General features: G+C 46.8%; 8 protein-coding genes across 8 annotated transcripts; 3 read left to right on the top strand and 5 right to left on the bottom strand.

The window, feature by feature from the left end:
- Positions 1-100: 100 nt before the first annotated feature.
- COCVIDRAFT_100291 (hypothetical protein) lies at positions 101-1543 on the bottom strand (the record flags this gene model as incomplete). The annotated part of the gene is made up of 1 exon (XM_014700739.1): positions 101-1543. One exon carries the CDS (start codon positions 1541-1543, stop codon positions 101-103), a length of 1443 nt encoding a protein of 480 aa, XP_014556225.1.
- Positions 1544-2008: 465 nt separating this feature from the next.
- Positions 2009-3070, top strand: COCVIDRAFT_26941 (hypothetical protein; the record flags this gene model as incomplete). The annotated part of the gene is made up of 1 exon (XM_014700738.1): positions 2009-3070. The coding sequence occupies one exon, from the start codon at positions 2009-2011 to the stop codon at positions 3068-3070; it is 1062 nt and encodes a 353-aa protein (XP_014556224.1).
- A 627-nt stretch (positions 3071-3697) lies between these two features.
- COCVIDRAFT_38094 (hypothetical protein) lies at positions 3698-4480 on the bottom strand (the record flags this gene model as incomplete). The annotated part of the gene is made up of 2 exons (XM_014700737.1): positions 3698-3842; positions 3897-4480. The coding sequence occupies 2 exons, from the start codon at positions 4478-4480 to the stop codon at positions 3698-3700; spliced, it is 729 nt and encodes a 242-aa protein (XP_014556223.1).
- A 1071-nt stretch (positions 4481-5551) lies between these two features.
- COCVIDRAFT_100208 (hypothetical protein) lies at positions 5552-6130 on the bottom strand (the record flags this gene model as incomplete). Its single annotated transcript, XM_014700736.1, has 1 exon — positions 5552-6130. A coding segment is annotated over one exon (579 nt), but the record flags the coding sequence as incomplete, so codon positions are not given.
- Positions 6131-6779: 649 nt separating this feature from the next.
- Positions 6780-8525, top strand: COCVIDRAFT_38092 (hypothetical protein; the record flags this gene model as incomplete). Its single annotated transcript, XM_014700735.1, has 7 exons — positions 6780-6803; positions 6931-7149; positions 7202-7300; positions 7386-7525; positions 7610-7813; positions 8037-8335; positions 8392-8525. The coding sequence occupies 7 exons, from the start codon at positions 6780-6782 to the stop codon at positions 8523-8525; spliced, it is 1119 nt and encodes a 372-aa protein (XP_014556221.1).
- Positions 8526-9662: 1137 nt separating this feature from the next.
- Positions 9663-10836, top strand: COCVIDRAFT_100264 (hypothetical protein; the record flags this gene model as incomplete). Its single annotated transcript, XM_014700734.1, has 3 exons — positions 9663-9732; positions 9801-10636; positions 10687-10836. The coding sequence occupies 3 exons, from the start codon at positions 9663-9665 to the stop codon at positions 10834-10836; spliced, it is 1056 nt and encodes a 351-aa protein (XP_014556220.1).
- A 1252-nt stretch (positions 10837-12088) lies between these two features.
- COCVIDRAFT_26938 (hypothetical protein) lies at positions 12089-14708 on the bottom strand (the record flags this gene model as incomplete). The annotated part of the gene is made up of 2 exons (XM_014700733.1): positions 12089-12175; positions 14001-14708. The coding sequence occupies 2 exons, from the start codon at positions 14706-14708 to the stop codon at positions 12089-12091; spliced, it is 795 nt and encodes a 264-aa protein (XP_014556219.1).
- A 522-nt stretch (positions 14709-15230) lies between these two features.
- On the bottom strand, positions 15231-16510 carry COCVIDRAFT_100385 (hypothetical protein; the record flags this gene model as incomplete). The annotated part of the gene is made up of 2 exons (XM_014700732.1): positions 15231-16366; positions 16429-16510. 2 exons carry the CDS (start codon positions 16508-16510, stop codon positions 15231-15233), a joined length of 1218 nt encoding a protein of 405 aa, XP_014556218.1.
- Between the last annotated feature and the right edge of the window lie 295 nt (positions 16511-16805).

The raw sequence follows: 16805 nt of genomic DNA, 5'->3' as shown, positions 1-16805 counted from the left end.
TATGTCATATAACCTTTTTTTCTTTCTTGTTTTCTATTTGCAGAATAGATATGAACCAATATCAGTATTTACACAAGTAAAATTATTCTCGTCATTTCTGCTATTCCTTCTTCCCGCCATCCATGTTCTTGGAATACTGATTCCGCGAGTATTTGCCTTTACCCTTGTTCCACTTATTCTTGCCGCCGCCGCCACTACTACCCCGATAACTCCTCTCGCGATCATCGTCTTTCCTCTCACTCAAGCGCTCTTTTTTCTTCGCCTGCCACGTCTCCTCATCTTCTAGCTCTTCAGCCTCCCACCCTTCTTTTTCCATGAATTCTTCCAGCTGCTGCTGTAGCTGCGGTTCCCATTTCTCGGCGGACTCGAAGTCAGAGAGTTCAATCACGTTTTGGCCCAGTGTGTAGGCGCCTTGGCGTGAGCGGATTAGCGAGGACATGAGTCCTAGGGAGGAGCAGGCGAGACCTAGGTCATGGCAGAGGGAGCGGACGTAGAAGCCTGATGTGACGGTCATGCGGAGCCGGGCTGCTGGGGGTTGTGGTGGTGACTGTGTGGATGTGGCTGAGTCCTCGTTTGATGATTGTGCTTGATCTGCTACTTCAGTCTCTTTGGATGAGGTTTCTGGGTTTTCCTGTGTGGGTAGTGCCGCATCAGTAGCGGCTTGTGTAGTATCATCCTGAATTGTCTCGGTTGCCTCCGCTGGCGTATCTTGTGATGGTAAAGCACCAGACATGGCTGGCTCCGTCTCTGACTTGGGCATCTTCGATTGCTTCCCGGCGCCTTCTACACTATCGCTCTCTGGCGAACGTGATCGTTTCCGTCCCTTCCGCGCCATGGTGTTGGCATGAATCTTTGCATCTTCCTCTCTAATGCCAAGTAGCTTTTTCGCGCCTTCCATCTCGACACCATCGACCTCTTCCTTTGGCCACGCGTACTCGTGGCTTCCTGGTTCCATCCACTCAACAAGCTCCAGCTCCTCCACTTCCACAGGTCGTGCAGCTACCTCGGGTATCTCATTACCCTCTCTTGCGTACTCATACATTTTCTTGCCATCAACCTTAAGCGCTGAGAAAACACTTGGCTTCTGCATAATCTTGCCACGGAACTGCGCCAGCTTCTCTTCTACCAACTCCTTTGTGACATGTTCGTATGGCGCCTTGCTAACTACCTTTCCAACAGCGTCGTAGCTGTCTGTAGCGGCACCAAATAGCACCACGCATTCATACGTCTTTGTGCATTCCAGAAAGCGTTGCAGGCACTTTGTGCCTCGTCCCAGCCCGACAATCAAGACGCCAGTAGCCATTGGATCCAGAGTACCGCCATGACCAAGCTTTACCTTGAGATTGTTGATATGCTTCTGTTTTGCGTGCGACAGGATAAGCGACCGTTTCTGGCTCTCAAGCCAAGGCGCAAGGAGCGATGAACGAGCAAAGTGCTCTTGCAGGTCGCGTAGCACGCCGGCTGAGGAGGCCCATTGCGTTTTGTTGACGGCGAAGATGCCCTCGAGCACCTTTTTCTTGCCCTCTTTGGGGGAAGTGGCCATGATTGTAGCTGCGCGTTTGACCGATGATGCGACGGACATCAACGTTGGAAGGAAGGTCTGCTCGAAAGCTCCACGCGCGCAGTGAAAGTCCTCGATCGTTCCTCGAAGAACAACGCAACAAGTGTCCGCGGTGGGTAGCAGCAATATGATAGCCTTGATAATGATTTGTAACTACCCCTGCAGTTGTCCCGCAACCACGACTGTTGTTGCACACTGTTGGCGCTGTCCAGTTTTTTAATTGCGAAGATATGGCGTCGGAAGCTACAATGGGCCCAGGCTTAAACAGGTATAATGACTGCCTAGGGATCCCTGCACACACAAAAAGCGCGCTAGTGGAAGCGCTAGTGCGCATCTCTCTCACTTGCCTAAACCCTTCTCTTCACATAGATAATACTGCAGATCTCCATTGTCACTCAGGCGCATACACTATTAAGATATCGGCAGTTATCGCGTCACACTGCCGGAATGTCAGTCAACAGAGAACTGGAGGATCTTGCAAAGTCCTCCACGGATGACTTCTACGAGCTACTCAACGTAGCCTTTGACGCAGATGCAGACGCTATCCAGAAAGCATACCGCAAAGCGTCTATCAGATACCATCCGGATAAAAATCCCGACGACAAGAATGCTGCCGACCGCTTCATTCTTCTGGGATGGGCACGCGACATTCTTATTGATGAAAACCTCAAAGGCGAATATGATCGCGCAAGAGCTAGGCGGCGCGAGAAGGTGCTACAGGACGAGATGCTGGATGGTCGACGACGCAAGCTGAAAGAAGACCTCGAGAGGAGAGAGAAAGAGTATCAAGATCAAAAGTCTGGGATCAAGAGAAAGGTTCCCGAGGACATGACGGACACTGAACGGAAGCTCCATGAAATACACAAAGGTGGCAGGAAGCGTTACCACGAAATCAACGAACGCCTAGCAAAAGAAGCTCAAGAAGAGCGAGAGGCCTATCTCGAGGCCATGAGGAAGAGGTCAGAGCCACAGGGAACCCAGCAGAGCGAATCCCAGAAGAGCGAATCCTCCGAAATGGCCCGCGCGGTCAAATTTGAGTTTCCGAGGGAAGGCGATGGAGAGCACTGGGATAAAGATACGCTTGCAACCATGTTCACAAAGTATGGCGAGGTGGATATGGTTGTCCTTCTCAAAGACAAAAAGATCCGACATGCTGGAGAAAAACATCGGACAGCTTCAGGCATGATAGTCTTCACGCGTATCGATCATGCCCGTGCCGCTGTCACGAACGCCAAATCCGACTACCCTTCCCTTAGCTCCGTGAGCTGGGCAAACGGAGAGTTGGACAACATCGAGTCCGTCAAAGCGTCTGCAAAAGAGCCCCTGGAGGAATGGGAGCGGTTAGAGGTGTTGGCGGACATGAAGTTAGACGAGTCAAATATTACGTGGACTGGTGAGTGGGTGGCTGCTGGCACCTGGCAAGGGAAACCAATCATGATACCCAAACCTTCATCCTTTCCGAAAAAGCAGAAGCAAAAGCTTCATGTGGACAGAATGGAGGTAAGTTGAGCTTGGAATGTAGGGACGATTTATGACATCCGGGCTTTCGTCTACAGTATATAATCATCCAATTTCATAAGTTTTGAGTCTATTTATTTCGCCTCTATCAGGCTAGTCCCTCGTTCATTCAGCTGCCTACTAGACAGCATAGGCGAAGGCGAGGGTACTCGTGTCTTCCATCGTGAGACTCATGGTTCTATACAACCTATAGCCATTCAGTATGCTCAGTACCTACGTTAGGTCATTGTCCCAGTTATTTTCTCAAGTTTATCGTCACTTGATATTCCTATTCGATCAATTGTTGCCGGATACCCGATCCCTCTGACAGAGGACCCGTCCAATCACGCTAAGGTTTACATCACTCTTACGTATGCCCAGGCACACTTCAACTCTATACTCTGTCCATGGGTTTTGGGGTAGCAACACTTACATGATCTTTGTGGCATACACCTTAGCAGACTGATGAAGCGCAGGTCGATTGTGAAATTGCCAAAGTTTGTGATTTACATGGATATCCTTCCTCATTAACCATTAGTTATGAAATTACTACTAAGTATATTGTACAGGTCTCGAACACCGGTTATACTTTCTCTTCATTGCTAAATTTACATTCTCCAGATCATCCCCATCGCACACTTAATAACGAGCGTCATGCGAACTGGCAGGTGCACCAGGCTGACCAGCGGCATACTGGCTCTGGAGGTTCTTCTCGTGGTCAAGCCTGTTCTTGTGACGGTAGTCCTTGATCTCGTGGAATGCAGCGGTGATTGCGTGAAGAAGCCTGGCATCAGTCAGTAAAAGAGCAGAACAAGAAAGGTTCAAAGAGAAAACTTACGTGCTGATGATGGCCAAGATGAATGTGCCCCAAGGTAGGTTGCAAGAATCATCGCGTCTGTTTGCCGTCTCACCGGTGATGGTGCTCGAGCTATCACCACCGACTAGACGCCTAGGGCTATAGCAGTGCCTGGCGCCAGCGCGGCCGCCATTTGGACGGGTCAGCACTGCGACTGCAATGAACGCTCCAACAAACAGTAGATCGAGAAGAACCCAGAACCATCGTAGCTTCCTTCCTCCGGGGTTGGCAGATTTCTTGATGCATGATAGAAGGACGGTGATGAGCGTGTACAGCACAGCGGCGGCGAGGATGCCTTCAACAGCACCGTATGCGCCGTTGACGCCGCGCCGGGTCTTGATGCTGTTAACCAGGCGGTAGACCTTGTATATGCGCTGGCTGAAGATGCCCAGAGAAATGACGGACGATATGAACTGTAGAAGGCGGGTGAAGCGTAAGATCCAGCGGTACAGCGCCGTCGTCTTCAATCTGTCGGGCACGAAGCGCGTCAAGAGACCGGTTTGCTCGCGTTTGTCACCGACTGGGTAGTCGGCGGGACCATCAATTGGGCGTTGGTGACGAGCCATTGTGGATTTGATTGTAAAGTTTTCGAGATAGTGTTATGACAAAGGCAAAAGAAGATATTTGCTTTTTGCTGCTCACTTGTCTTGCTTGAGGAAATGGGCGTCAAGCAAGTGCTCTTTGTATCTCGAGAGATGGGATCGTCGCACAAACAAAGCCTGCCATTGTTTGCTAACCTGATCATCGTCACCGCGGCGTCATCGTCGTCACTCATCACGATTCACTGTGATTTTGACCCTCGCGACGTTGCGAAACACGTGATGACGTCAATAGTACATCAGAACCACTGTCCTTTTGTTTTTTCATCTTCGTACGATAACACTTCCTAGCCATACACAGGCCAAACAGGGGAGCAAACTGACGCTGGGCATTACATAGGCTAAGATTAACCTTTTGAGCGATCAAGTTTTTTAACTTGGCATGACAGCTCACGGCTTCTCTGTTCTAGAACGTTATTTCATTTCCCATCACTTTGGACGTCATGTTTTTAATTTGGGCGCAAGTCCCTTGTTCTGGATGTGGCTGATTTGATAAGAAGATTAGGATTCAACGTAAGGCTGGGTTCACAGCAATGAGGAACGCCAGGCATTGTGCAGATATATGGGCCGAAACATGGATGTTCATTCACCAAAGATCAGATTCGTAAAATGAACAATCAAAAAACGTGCAGGACTTCCGGTGCTGATGTTGAATGTGAAGTTCCAGGGCCCACTTGCCAGCGCGACAGTTCTTGTATAGTGAGGAATGACGATGTATGCTATCTCATTGCCAACAGTAAGGTCACCCTTGCCAGAAAGTTCTCCGTTATAATCACCGTAATTATGGAATTCGCTGCTGTGGAATAGGAGCTGCACTTTGGTGTACCAGACCTGCCTTTGTTTAAGGCTGCATACAAGGGCGATAACCACAAGGAAAGACCGCGGAGATATCGAGTCGCAATGGCCTGAGCAGCGTTCCCTGAATCCTCAATCATTTCAGTCATTCAAACATAGCCATTGACACCATCACCGTCATCATGACTCCATTAAAACAACTAAAACCTTGATTTCTTCCTCCTCGACACAAGGCACAATCTATCAGTAGTGTACATCTGGATCCCAAAGAACTCCCGGCCCACCGCCTGCGTGATTGATGATGTGCTCAAACGTAAATGTGTCCATCCTGATGTAAGAGTCTACAAAGGCTCTTGTTGGCATGGTTATCCATCCGAAGTTACTCTGGGGGCCACACCGGGTATTCTTTGGTATATCGGCAACGGGGTCGTGATTCGCGTCCACAATCTTTATCACTCGTAGGTCAGGATCCTTTAGCACTTGAGAGTCGGCTAGTAGAAATATAGCAGTATTCCAATTATTGAATTGCGTCCCCCTCATCGGCTGGCCCCCACTCCCTTCTAAGTAGACCTGCTGGATATCTTCCAGTGTCCGTCCGTCTAAGGTAGCGGGAGCTGAACGCGTGTCGAGCCGAAATCGAGCCTGTGCTTTCGTGACAGCCTCAAGATCTTTTTCCGCCTCGTCGATATTGAAGAGGCCTTTCTTGACTCCGTCGGTGATATTCTCCAGCAACTTTGACCACTGTTCATCAGATCCAGGCCCATAATATGTTCTGTAAATTGTATAGCCCCAGTATCCTAAAAATGGCTCATGATCCTCTTCCAGCTCAACTTCTCAGTGTACGGGGATCCGATAGACGTGGTCTAGAAATGCTGTGATAGTTTGTATAGTTCGCATAGCGATAGGTATGATATGAACGAAGAATGGTGGGTATGAGTTTATCTGTGTGAGTGAGTGTTGGCAGGCGCGTTTCTCTGTTTCTAACGGCCACGCCGGTGAAGATTTTGCGACAAGTGAAGCAATCATTCATGCACGTCGAGAGGATAGCGTAACTGTTGCCTGTGCCGCTGCACGCTAGCGCCGAAACCCTTGCCTTCGCGGCTCCTCGCTTAATGTCGTTGAAGTCTAAACTGTGATGCCCATGATTGGTTGCCAGGCTACGGCTGGTGAGTTGGTGTAGTATAGTACTATGCCAAGCTCTTTGGGTTTTCTAGTATGCGCATTGCCATCGCGACACTACACATGGATTTTATTCTATAGCAGACTACTTTCTCGGCAACTACGTCTCGGCAATACTGAACTCTCTTGAGTGAACAGACCAACCCCACGCTAATTCCTCCCACGATAGGTCTATCTGCAGGACCCCTGTGCTACACCAATACGAGGACAGGGACAACTTTACTTAAATATATATTCCACTGGAACCAAGGAGGCTGCCCGATCATTACAAATCTGCGCGCTCATCCTCATCATGTTCCGCGAGCGTGACTTCCTAGTAAGAGCATCCGACGACAAGGCATTTGATGATTTTGCTAATTCATTCAGATGTGTATTACGACCGAGATCTGTTCAACTTTACCCGATGCCGTTTCGTTAACAACGAGAAGCAAGAAACGTCCCAGCGCCATGTGCGTTTCAACGTCAATGAGCTTGCACGCCGTGCGGCAGATGTTGTTAGTGCAAAAACATACATGAACGTTGCAAAGTACCCAGATAGTATGTACAACAAAAGTATGCTGTTAATTATAAATAATCGCTCTCGGGTAGTGGTCAAAGTTCCAAATCCAAATGCTGGTCTTCCTCATTGGATCACTGCGAGCGAGGTTGCGACGATGGATTTCGTAAGTTCCATTAGCAGGCTTTGGGTTTTTGTATCTTGCTTACAGATTTTAGGCCCTCAGAATTCTTGAAATACCTATCCCCAAAGTGTTGGCCTGGTGTTTCCAGGCTCATGAGGATCCAGTTGGGTCAGAATACATCATGATGGAAGATGTCCAGGGGTGCAACTAAAACAAGTTCGGCCAAAAATGAGCATACAAGATAGATTTGCTATTGTCAGATCAATCGCTGGTTTTAGAAAGTCTGGACTTCGGTCGCTTTCACAAGATATGGAAGCTTGTATTCTTCAAGAGACCTAGAAGATACGCGCAGTAGCCAGCCACTCTACATTGACGCAAATGGTGGTAATACAGCAGACAAAAGATTTGCTATTGACCCGTCCGTAGCACGCGAAACATTCGATAACGGAAGAGCAGCCATTTATTTCGATAGAGGATCATGTAAGTAGGCTACCGAAAAAAGACAAGGGGATTCACTGAAGGTGTATCATCGCGCCATCGGACAACATGAAATAGCGTGTATCAATCAGCTTTCCGAATTACCCAAATCTCCGATAACCCTATGTGGCCCGGGAATTTATCAGCTAACGAAGGGAAAGAAGGTCAAGGCTTTACACTGCTACCTCGATCTCATAAAACAGCGTCTTCCAGAAGATCAAACGATATCGTCCGCGCATCTTTAGCATGATGACCTGCATGTTGCTAACATCTTTGTCGACCTCGCTGAGCCTACCGAAGCTGTGGGCCTTGTTGACTGGCAGTCAACGGAAAAATCTCCACTCCACTTTCATGCTGGGCATCCCCAAATTATTAATTATATTGGCCCTCCAATTAACGGTGTGGAATGACCACAGCCTCCGAAAGACTGGGAAGAATTGAAACCATCCGAGAAAGGCAGCTAACACGCTATATTTACAGCAACCGCTCTGTTCGTTGTACCACACTCTCATAGATCACCGAATTTCTCGACTTTATGCGGCGCTCCGGTTTCAGCATACGGGAAAGTACTCGCTTCTATTGTTGGCACGTAATCTCCTCATTGATGGTGAGGCGCTTTACCTTGGCAAAATCACAGAGCTTGAACAAACTTGGGATGAGTTTTCAGGCAAAGAAGATTCAAATTACCTGTTTGCCTTCTCGAACAAGGAAAGAGAGGAGCTCAAGGCTGATGCTGAAGGTGCAACACGAGGTATGGAAGCAATGAGGTCTATAAAAGAGAGCTTAGGAGATTTGTTCCCTGGGAAGGCATAGTGAAGGCAGATGATTATGAAGAAGTACTGGACGCCTTGTCACAGATGAAGGATCAGATGATTAGTGCATTTGTCACCAACGCGAGGGGAAGGCAGGCTTGGGAAAAGGCCTGGCCGTTTGGGAACTAAACTCGATTGGTTTAGAAGATGGCACAAAGAACCACGTTCAAAATCTACTTGCCAAGGCTTGGATAATTGACAGCCTAGTTAGATTGGAAGATTTGGCTAGTGTGTATGGCTAATTGCTACACTGTCTTTTCTCTAGTGGCGTCAACGAGCGCTGAAAAGAGACGAGTACTGGAGCCAGAGAGCCTTCCTATATCCGCCAGCTTCATTCAGCTCAAATTGGTAATACAGAGGCAAGAGTAGCTGCAGATACTAAGAGTCTCAGATCAAAGATCATCGCTTAGTAAAAGTGAAAATTTACAGCTTGTAGGGTCCGAAACAGCGAAGTGAAGAGGTATACATGTAGCTAGATGATTCAGACTATCTAGTTATACAATTGCATCAGGTGAGACACACATTATTATCCTCAATGCGCGTTCGCCTGGTGTCATGTGTCTGGTTCAGTTGAGTGTCGTGAATGCGTTGCCCTATATAGACCTATCAACTGAGGATAATTGGCGCCCAGCCTTGTGCAACAGCCCCGAAGGGGACGTAAGGATGAAAATTTTCTTGTCTATATCCTTGTTGTACTGTTCAGCTCCTGCAAGCCCACACTTTGTCGAGCGCCACAAATTGCACTCGCACCCCGTAAGCGTACTAGCCAGCGACGGGCCGCAGCCTTGGCAATAAAAGAACGAAACGTTCCGGAATAGAACGACTTAGGCCATCCATTCTACACTCGTAATTGCTGTAATCCTTCGAAGTCATTCGTATATTCACCATACTCATTATCCGGCGATATTAATGCGGACTACAGATCAGACATTCTACTTATTGAATGTGTAAGCCATTGGTCAAGCTGGGCCTCGGTTAGGTTCTAAATTGGAATGGTTTCCCTTATTGAATATATGTATGCAATGACCGTCCGTTCCGTCCCGTTTATACAACAGTCTACAAAGTACTCCTTCTCAATAATCACAATCACAAACCGGGTTCTAAAAAAAGCTTTCGCCAAGAATGATTAGTCCATTCAGTCTCCAAATCCTTTTTTTAGCCCTGACCACACATGCAACTGGTAATAAATTTCTCAAGCGAGCTGGACATAATTCTAACTCCCGAATGTCGAGCGGTGAAAGCTCGTTGTACTAACATTGACAGCAAATGCAGTCGCACCTCCACCACCTTCTGCTCAGGCTTGTCTCAACTCGTGGACTCGATATGACTCCCTCGTGTCAAGTATAACATCTGAAACGTTCACGACCAATATTACCTCGACTGTATTCTTTACCACGTTCCCAGCTGTTCCAACTTCAACCTTTTGCGATAACATCCCTCGTCTACTGGGCCGCCAATACAGCGCATTTGTCACAGAATGGTATCCGAGAACAGCAGTTACCACTCATCCGAGCATTACCATTCCGACGCCAACTTGCACGGTAAATGGAAATGATTGTGCCAAACTCCGTTCGAGCTGGAGTTTGGCTCATGCAACAGAAACCCCAATCCCACAATTCCCGGTCCCATGCGAGGCATACAGAGCCTGCTCTTCTGTTCCCTCCGGCCCATGCACCTTGGCAGGATCCGGTATAAAGATTTACTACTGGCCGACACCAGCAACTCAGCCACTCTGCCCTCAAACAAACACACTCATGCCAATCAGTCGTCCAACACCAGAAGCAGGAAAGCCCAAGTCACCTGTAGTGAAGGTAATTGACGGCCTTACAGTTACCTCGCCTTCGATCTACATATCAATCCCAACCTTATATGGGCAGCTCCGCGGTGTGCCAACAAATTTATTCACTGGCTGCGGTTCTCAACTAACATCGCTTACACTATCAATTCCACCGTCGCCAATTTCCACACTTACTAGGCGGTCGAGGGTTAGGAGACCCACCTTCGAGAGTCCGAAGCCTTTTGCGCTAAGCACGTTGAACTGGCCAGTTTCAGCGACAGAAATCTGCTCGGAACAAACCTTTTGTGAATGGAACAATGCTATAAGCACTTGCACCGATGTACTTAGCACTATATGTGTGACACCAACCATAAACCCGTATGATTACAACCCAGCGCTCTTGTTACCGACTGACTTGGTCGGCCTGGCTGCAAAACAAGAAGGTAGTTACCAGAACTGTGTGGTAAGTCTCATTGATGCACTGGACATGAAGCATTGAAATAACATTCTCAGGTTCATCGGGCGGCTGCTGCTGCTGCGACTTGGATTCCGATTACAACGCTCGCAGGTGATCCGAGGTATACCCAGGGGTGGTCAAGTACTTCGACGATACTTCCAGTTACTCTTACAGCAGCACCTACACCTGAGATTACTTCTAATTGATGATAGTGGGGACGTCGGCGGTAGACAAGGATATGTAGCATTATTTCGGGAAAGCAAGAATAAACAATGATGTGGGCCTGCTCATCCAAGGCTGGTTCGCGAGAAATCTTCCAATGCAGAAACGATCAATGAAACCAATCAAATGATGAACCATCCACGCGGCCATGCGAACTTGCCGTAATACATAAAGCAGCTGACACTAACACTCGAATGCCCTAGGATAGGACGTGGTAGCTTTTGAGTAGCTTGGCTCGAGAGGCTATGGCAACTATCTAAAAAGGTTCAGTTTCGATATAGAGGGTTGTTCTATGCCGCTATTACCTAAGTGGGATGGAATGATTTAGCACTGGGCCCTCGAGCCGGTAGTTCTGGCAGTAGAGCAATGACCCTGGGTACAGGGCGTGCAACAACTCAGCCATTGTGCTTTAGGGAGTAAAGGACATTTGCCAATACAATCCGCGTAATTGTCATCGCAAAGTGCAACTATGTAGTATTAGCACTGATCTATCTTGGTAGTCGTGCAAACTAAGGCATATACATAGTCTTACCTGCTGCCAGCGTTCCTGTATAAAGTATAAAAGATACTGCTATACACTTGACGAAATGCATAACTGTTATGTCGTTGTGCGTGAGCGTTATTCAGTCTTCAGTTATTCTAGTGATGATGATAGTAGAGCGAGAACAATGGTTGTAAAGGGAAAACTATAAGAGTAGTGACTAGCAAAGAACAAGATTGACTTGATACTGTGCAACTCTCTCCAGAATTCTCCATTTTATAGACATCTCAACATAGGTCGCGCTTGTATGTATGCGTTCTTCGTGTCAGGAGCATACATGGGTGAATCCTTTATTGGACGTTGAACTCTGCTACTATCAGTGTCTAGAATCATGTTTTTACGAGTTAGAGTAAGCCTTGTTGTTGATATCCTCTGTTTGGTTGGCTGATAACCACTTTGACAATTTGGTGGCTGCTGAACTTGTTTCACAAAAAAAAGCTATGATCAAGTATGGCTAGGTGACGACGGTCTAGAAGCTCCCCTGAGTTTGTCTACTCGATGAAGGGCCCACTGAAACCAACACGAACCATCCGTGGGTTGCCTAAGTATTTATTGGAAGTATTTCAGGAAGTCCCTAAGTTGTTTTGGAACCCATGTATATTATCCTGTGTAGAAGAATAACAGAAAGTAGATCATTGCTACATTTTTTGGTTATAGCGGCCCAGTGACATAAGGCCAAGCTCATGATATGATGATTAGCGTTCTGTTAGGGCCTCTGTCGAATGCCCGACCTGGTTTACCGTATCGTATAGATCTACCGGATTACCACCGGGGATGCTGACCTTGATTATGGTCAGTACTATTTCCAGTATAGTCGGGTTGAAATATACTACTTCACTAGTTTCAATCTAGGTAAGGCCGAGAAGGAACCGTAAAATCGATAACTCGTGAAGACGCCTTGGATGCATTGTCGCAGATAAAATCAGGTGATCTATGCATCTACTCCCAAATTGAGAGAAAGAGAAGTTCGGGTAAGGGCATAGCCGTTTAGGAATTCATCAATTAAACACCGATATTACCCAACACTCAATCTATCGATGCATACATGGAGCGAGTTTTGAGCAATACAGCAGTGCTAGATTACCCCTGACTATATCTGAAGTTGATTACTGGTCTGCAACACCAATCTTAGTCTCAACCTTAGCGAAGGAGAAGGTGCTAGACTCTTCACTCAAGTCTGCATCAATTATTACAAGTGCGCGCATTCGACTGCCACGATTATAGCCGGTAGTAGCTATATTGGAGGCTGTATCGACTGCACTTTCCCTTATCGTAAGATTAGCTTTGGTGAATGCCTTTTGACGAAGAACTGAGCACAGGGCAGGGCAAAGCAGTGCAGGCTAGGGCAAAGTAGATCGAGACCTACGGCTGTGGCTAAAGCTAGATATACTAGGATTTATAATATCTAACATATACTACTATAAGTGTAAGAGACTACAGCGTAAATAAGATATGTAATGATGTTGTATTAAACGGGTGTATAAGGTGTGCTATCTACAGGTTCTAGTATAATTGGCGGAGGTATAGATGTCTTCGCCGTAGCCGCTTGTATTGACATAGATGAATCACCAATGAAGAGAGCAGTAAAGGCACAAATAAGTTTCAACCCTCGAAGAATGACCCCCTTTCTACTATACACAAAGGTTCTCCTCTTATATTTCGTCTATCAAACGGCAGTGTCAGTATAAGAGTCACTAGCGACCCTGTGCATATGTATAATATATCTACTTAAAGACTACGTACTTAATAAAACGTTCTTATTTAGAACAACTAAGATGATTAGAATTCATAATAGTTAGTAAACAACGCCTCAAGTTCTATGTATTCTACTCTATTATTCATTCAGAATATAAGTAAAGTCAGAGAGACTCTACTTAAGATAATATTAAAGACTTGTTAGGATAGTAAGGAGTAGACAAATGGTAGATCAAGATCGACAAGGATGGTGATAATTGATGTAGTGCCCCAATGGCCTGAACAAGAAATATAATTTAACATTAATCGTAATCCTAGTTATTTCATAGGATCTTAGGAAGAAATATAAGCGGATATGAGAAAGAGATAACACTACTTACGTATGACGTTGCATCACTCTACCTAAGTTTATATCATAATATATCATTATCAAACTTGATAAATATAATTAAAAGTGAAATATTGTAGGAAGATACGATTCACCCGAGATATACGTGTGTATTGATGGATAGGTTAGTACAGTACATAATCACTAATAAACGTCCAAAAGTTGATTAACCTATTAGATACAATAATGATCGGAAATTTAAGGCCTCTAACCTTCCCTTCTAACACTTTAATATCTCAACTTACTCTCTTTATCTAATCACGTTTTGTATCTATCTGTGGTTGTAGTCTACTACTAGACCCTAACTGCGCCGTATCTAAATCTCCCTCGATCGTAGTTGCACTTCTCTCACACTGATTCTGAAGCTGGCCCGTGTGAGTATCATTAGGTTGATCGACGTTTGCTAAAGTGCTTAGATGACGGTCGATATCTTTGCTCTTTGCAATAACTAAACCGACGTCATCCCGAGGAAAGATTCTTCTCTGGTTAAATGAGACGTTTTGCTTGCGTATTCTAATCCATACCATGCCTGCCATAACAAAAGATAGTGTGAACGAAGTCACAACGCCCATGACGATCTTGCCTGGGTTGCCGAAGAGCTGGCCATCGATTTCGTGAATAGTCCAGGGGAAGCATTCCGACGTGACTGTGATATAGATACCGAGGCCGATATAAAGGAATGGTATCATGAATGAAGCATACTTCTCAGCGACATGCACAATATGCTTCTGCTTCATTATAAGAAAAGTGATGAGACATAGAACACCAAGAAGGATGTAATAAGTCACGACATATATCGCAATCGCTGCACCCTGAACTTGGGAGAAGAGAGGGATGTATGTGCCGATGTTGTCCCCCCCGTTCATGATGGTTATTGTGGCGACCTTGAGGATTGTTTTGGTGTTTGCGATTCGCTGCGACTCTTGCTCTTCTTCCTCATCGATACTTTTCGGGAAAAGGACGCCGAGTCCTTTCCAAACACCAAGCAGGAGTGGTAATAGCCCCAAAAATCCGATAGGTTCAGAGGGAAGCCCTACTGCGGCAGCAAACCCAATCAAACTAACGCCAGTGATGACAGTGAAACCGATGTATTGGCCAACGATAATTTTAGTAGGAGTTAGGTTCCGTGAACTCTTTGATTCTGCGAACAACGTAACAAGCACAAATATATCGTCGATATTGGTGAGGATGAACGAGAGACATGCTTCGCCAACGGCACTACCGAACTGCATTATTGAGGTTGATGATTTTGACTGTACGGCAAGCAGACCGTTGGAACAAGGATATAAGGACAAAGGTGTTGAAGCCACAGCCGGGAGAGAATTGATGTGGCTGGGGTTCCTTTTCTAACGGTGTTCGGACTAGATAAGCCACAGGATTTTTCAGGGCCCCCACCAAGGTGCCAAGAAGCATAGCATAACACCGTAGGTACCCACCTTATTTTGAATCATCCAATCAGACCTTCATCTGGATCTGGCCCCATGTTTCTCTATTTCCTATTCGATCTGGTTAGTCAGAGATCAGATCAAAGCAGCCACGTACAACTTTTCAGAGCTTTCGCCGGAAGATCGGCCTTCCCCAAGGCCTGCCAAGCTGCTAACAAGCACAGCCCTATTTCAATTCCCTTGCGCCATTGCCGTTATTGCCGTTTAGAATGATTTGTGAGTTTTGTGTTTCTGTTGTTCCTTATCTTTCAAGAATCTGTGCCACGTTATGTAACTGCATAGAATTACTGAGATACTGAGTTGATTACGTTAGATAAGACCCACAACCTCCTTGGGCCAGCGTGTCCATGGCTCCCAATATGAACCCAAGCAGTCGTCAATGGCACTTACGATAGTCTTTCCGCAGCCTTCTGCCCACCAACATTCATCAAGCTTTTGCAGCAAGGCCCCGAAATGAGCAAATAAGACCAATGCTGCTGGCTGCCGCTGGCGTTGCAAATCAAAAAACTTCTCCGGGGCAATGAACAACCACATGAAAGGCCCCGACCCTATCCCGTGGTAGCCACATTCTCCGCTGTCATTGCCACCTGAGTTTTTTAGTTGCACCATCCAGGCCCAAAACTGACGCAAAAGATTTAGACTGGTCTCATATACTTCGGCATGTTTGTCATCTTTCCAGAGTTGTCCGATGCCTCTCAGTCTTTCGTCATCGGCTGTTGGATTGTCATTTGGGTTGATTGCCTCCCAGTTACCAAGACTTATCAATGAGCTCAGTGGGCCCCTACGAACGTGTTCAAGCACAGGAGGCAGAACAGCTCCAACGCCTCGAAGTAGCGGTATCCATTCCGCGCCGAGGATGCGCGATACTCTAGAACAACCCCCAAGCTGCTGGTCAAAATCGTGCTGAAGTTGGCTCAAAGTGATGAACGCGTGAAGGAACAATAGAGTAGCGGTTGCGAACACAGCATCGCCATTGTCAGCACCAATATGGTTTATCGCCTCATGAAACCCCTCCAATGCCTTAGCATGATGATAGCCTGCATCTATAATTGATGAATGTCTGCGCGAAGGGTTTAGATAGGCGACGTGGAGAGCCGCGATACTGAGAAGACTGTGCATGACGTAGGGGTGTTGGAAAGCAATCCTTGGGAAGTGAATACGCCAAACTTCAGCTGAACTCGGAGATTCTACCATACTTTCACTAGTAACGAGGTTCCAGTGATGCAGGAGCTCCATATCTTTCAAGTCGAAAAGGTGCTGGGGGCGGCTCAGGTCAAAGTAAGAGGGTTTGCGAGTATGCGTCACTGGGCAGCCCGATGGACTGCCAAGATTTTCTGATTGGGTCGGCGAACATTTGGACGGAACGAGCTGGGTTGGGGCCCCAGGGGTAACATCGTATACGCATGATACGTGGTGCCGGGTGCAATGCGTGCAGCTAGGCTTTCCTTCACTGCACTGACACAAGCAAGTTAGTTTTGTTGCGCACCTTTCACATGATGAATTTGACGCTCACTTGCCTTTATCCGTCGTCTCTTGCATTCCCTACATCCAGCACGTGATTTACGGTGCGCTCGTCGTGTTTTGACCATTTGCGACTTGCAGCTCTGCATGAAATGTCGTAAATCAACGTTTGAACGCGCTAAGTAGGCAAACGAGATACGCAGTTGCTGGGGCGGGCTGCCCTTTATGTCATTGATTGGATCGCCAAGCTTCTGGACGTAGCGTCAGCGCCATTGCGGCATCTCCACGCACAGTCATTGGTGAGCAACTGCGACTCATGGACACTAGTCACTGTCGATCCCCCTTCACCGCGAATCATATTCATGCTCCAGACGCAAGTGGAGAGAATTGACATGCAGGCAAGGTTGGCCATCGTTTTTAGAT

The sequence above is a fragment of the Bipolaris victoriae genome (genome assembly GCF_000527765.1).
Source record: "Bipolaris victoriae FI3 unplaced genomic scaffold scaffold_46, whole genome shotgun sequence".
In the NCBI taxonomy this organism is placed as follows: Eukaryota; Fungi; Ascomycota; class Dothideomycetes; order Pleosporales; family Pleosporaceae; genus Bipolaris; species Bipolaris victoriae.
The sequence above is the reverse complement of the archived record's forward strand: the minus strand, read 5'-3'. Positions and strand labels throughout refer to the sequence as shown.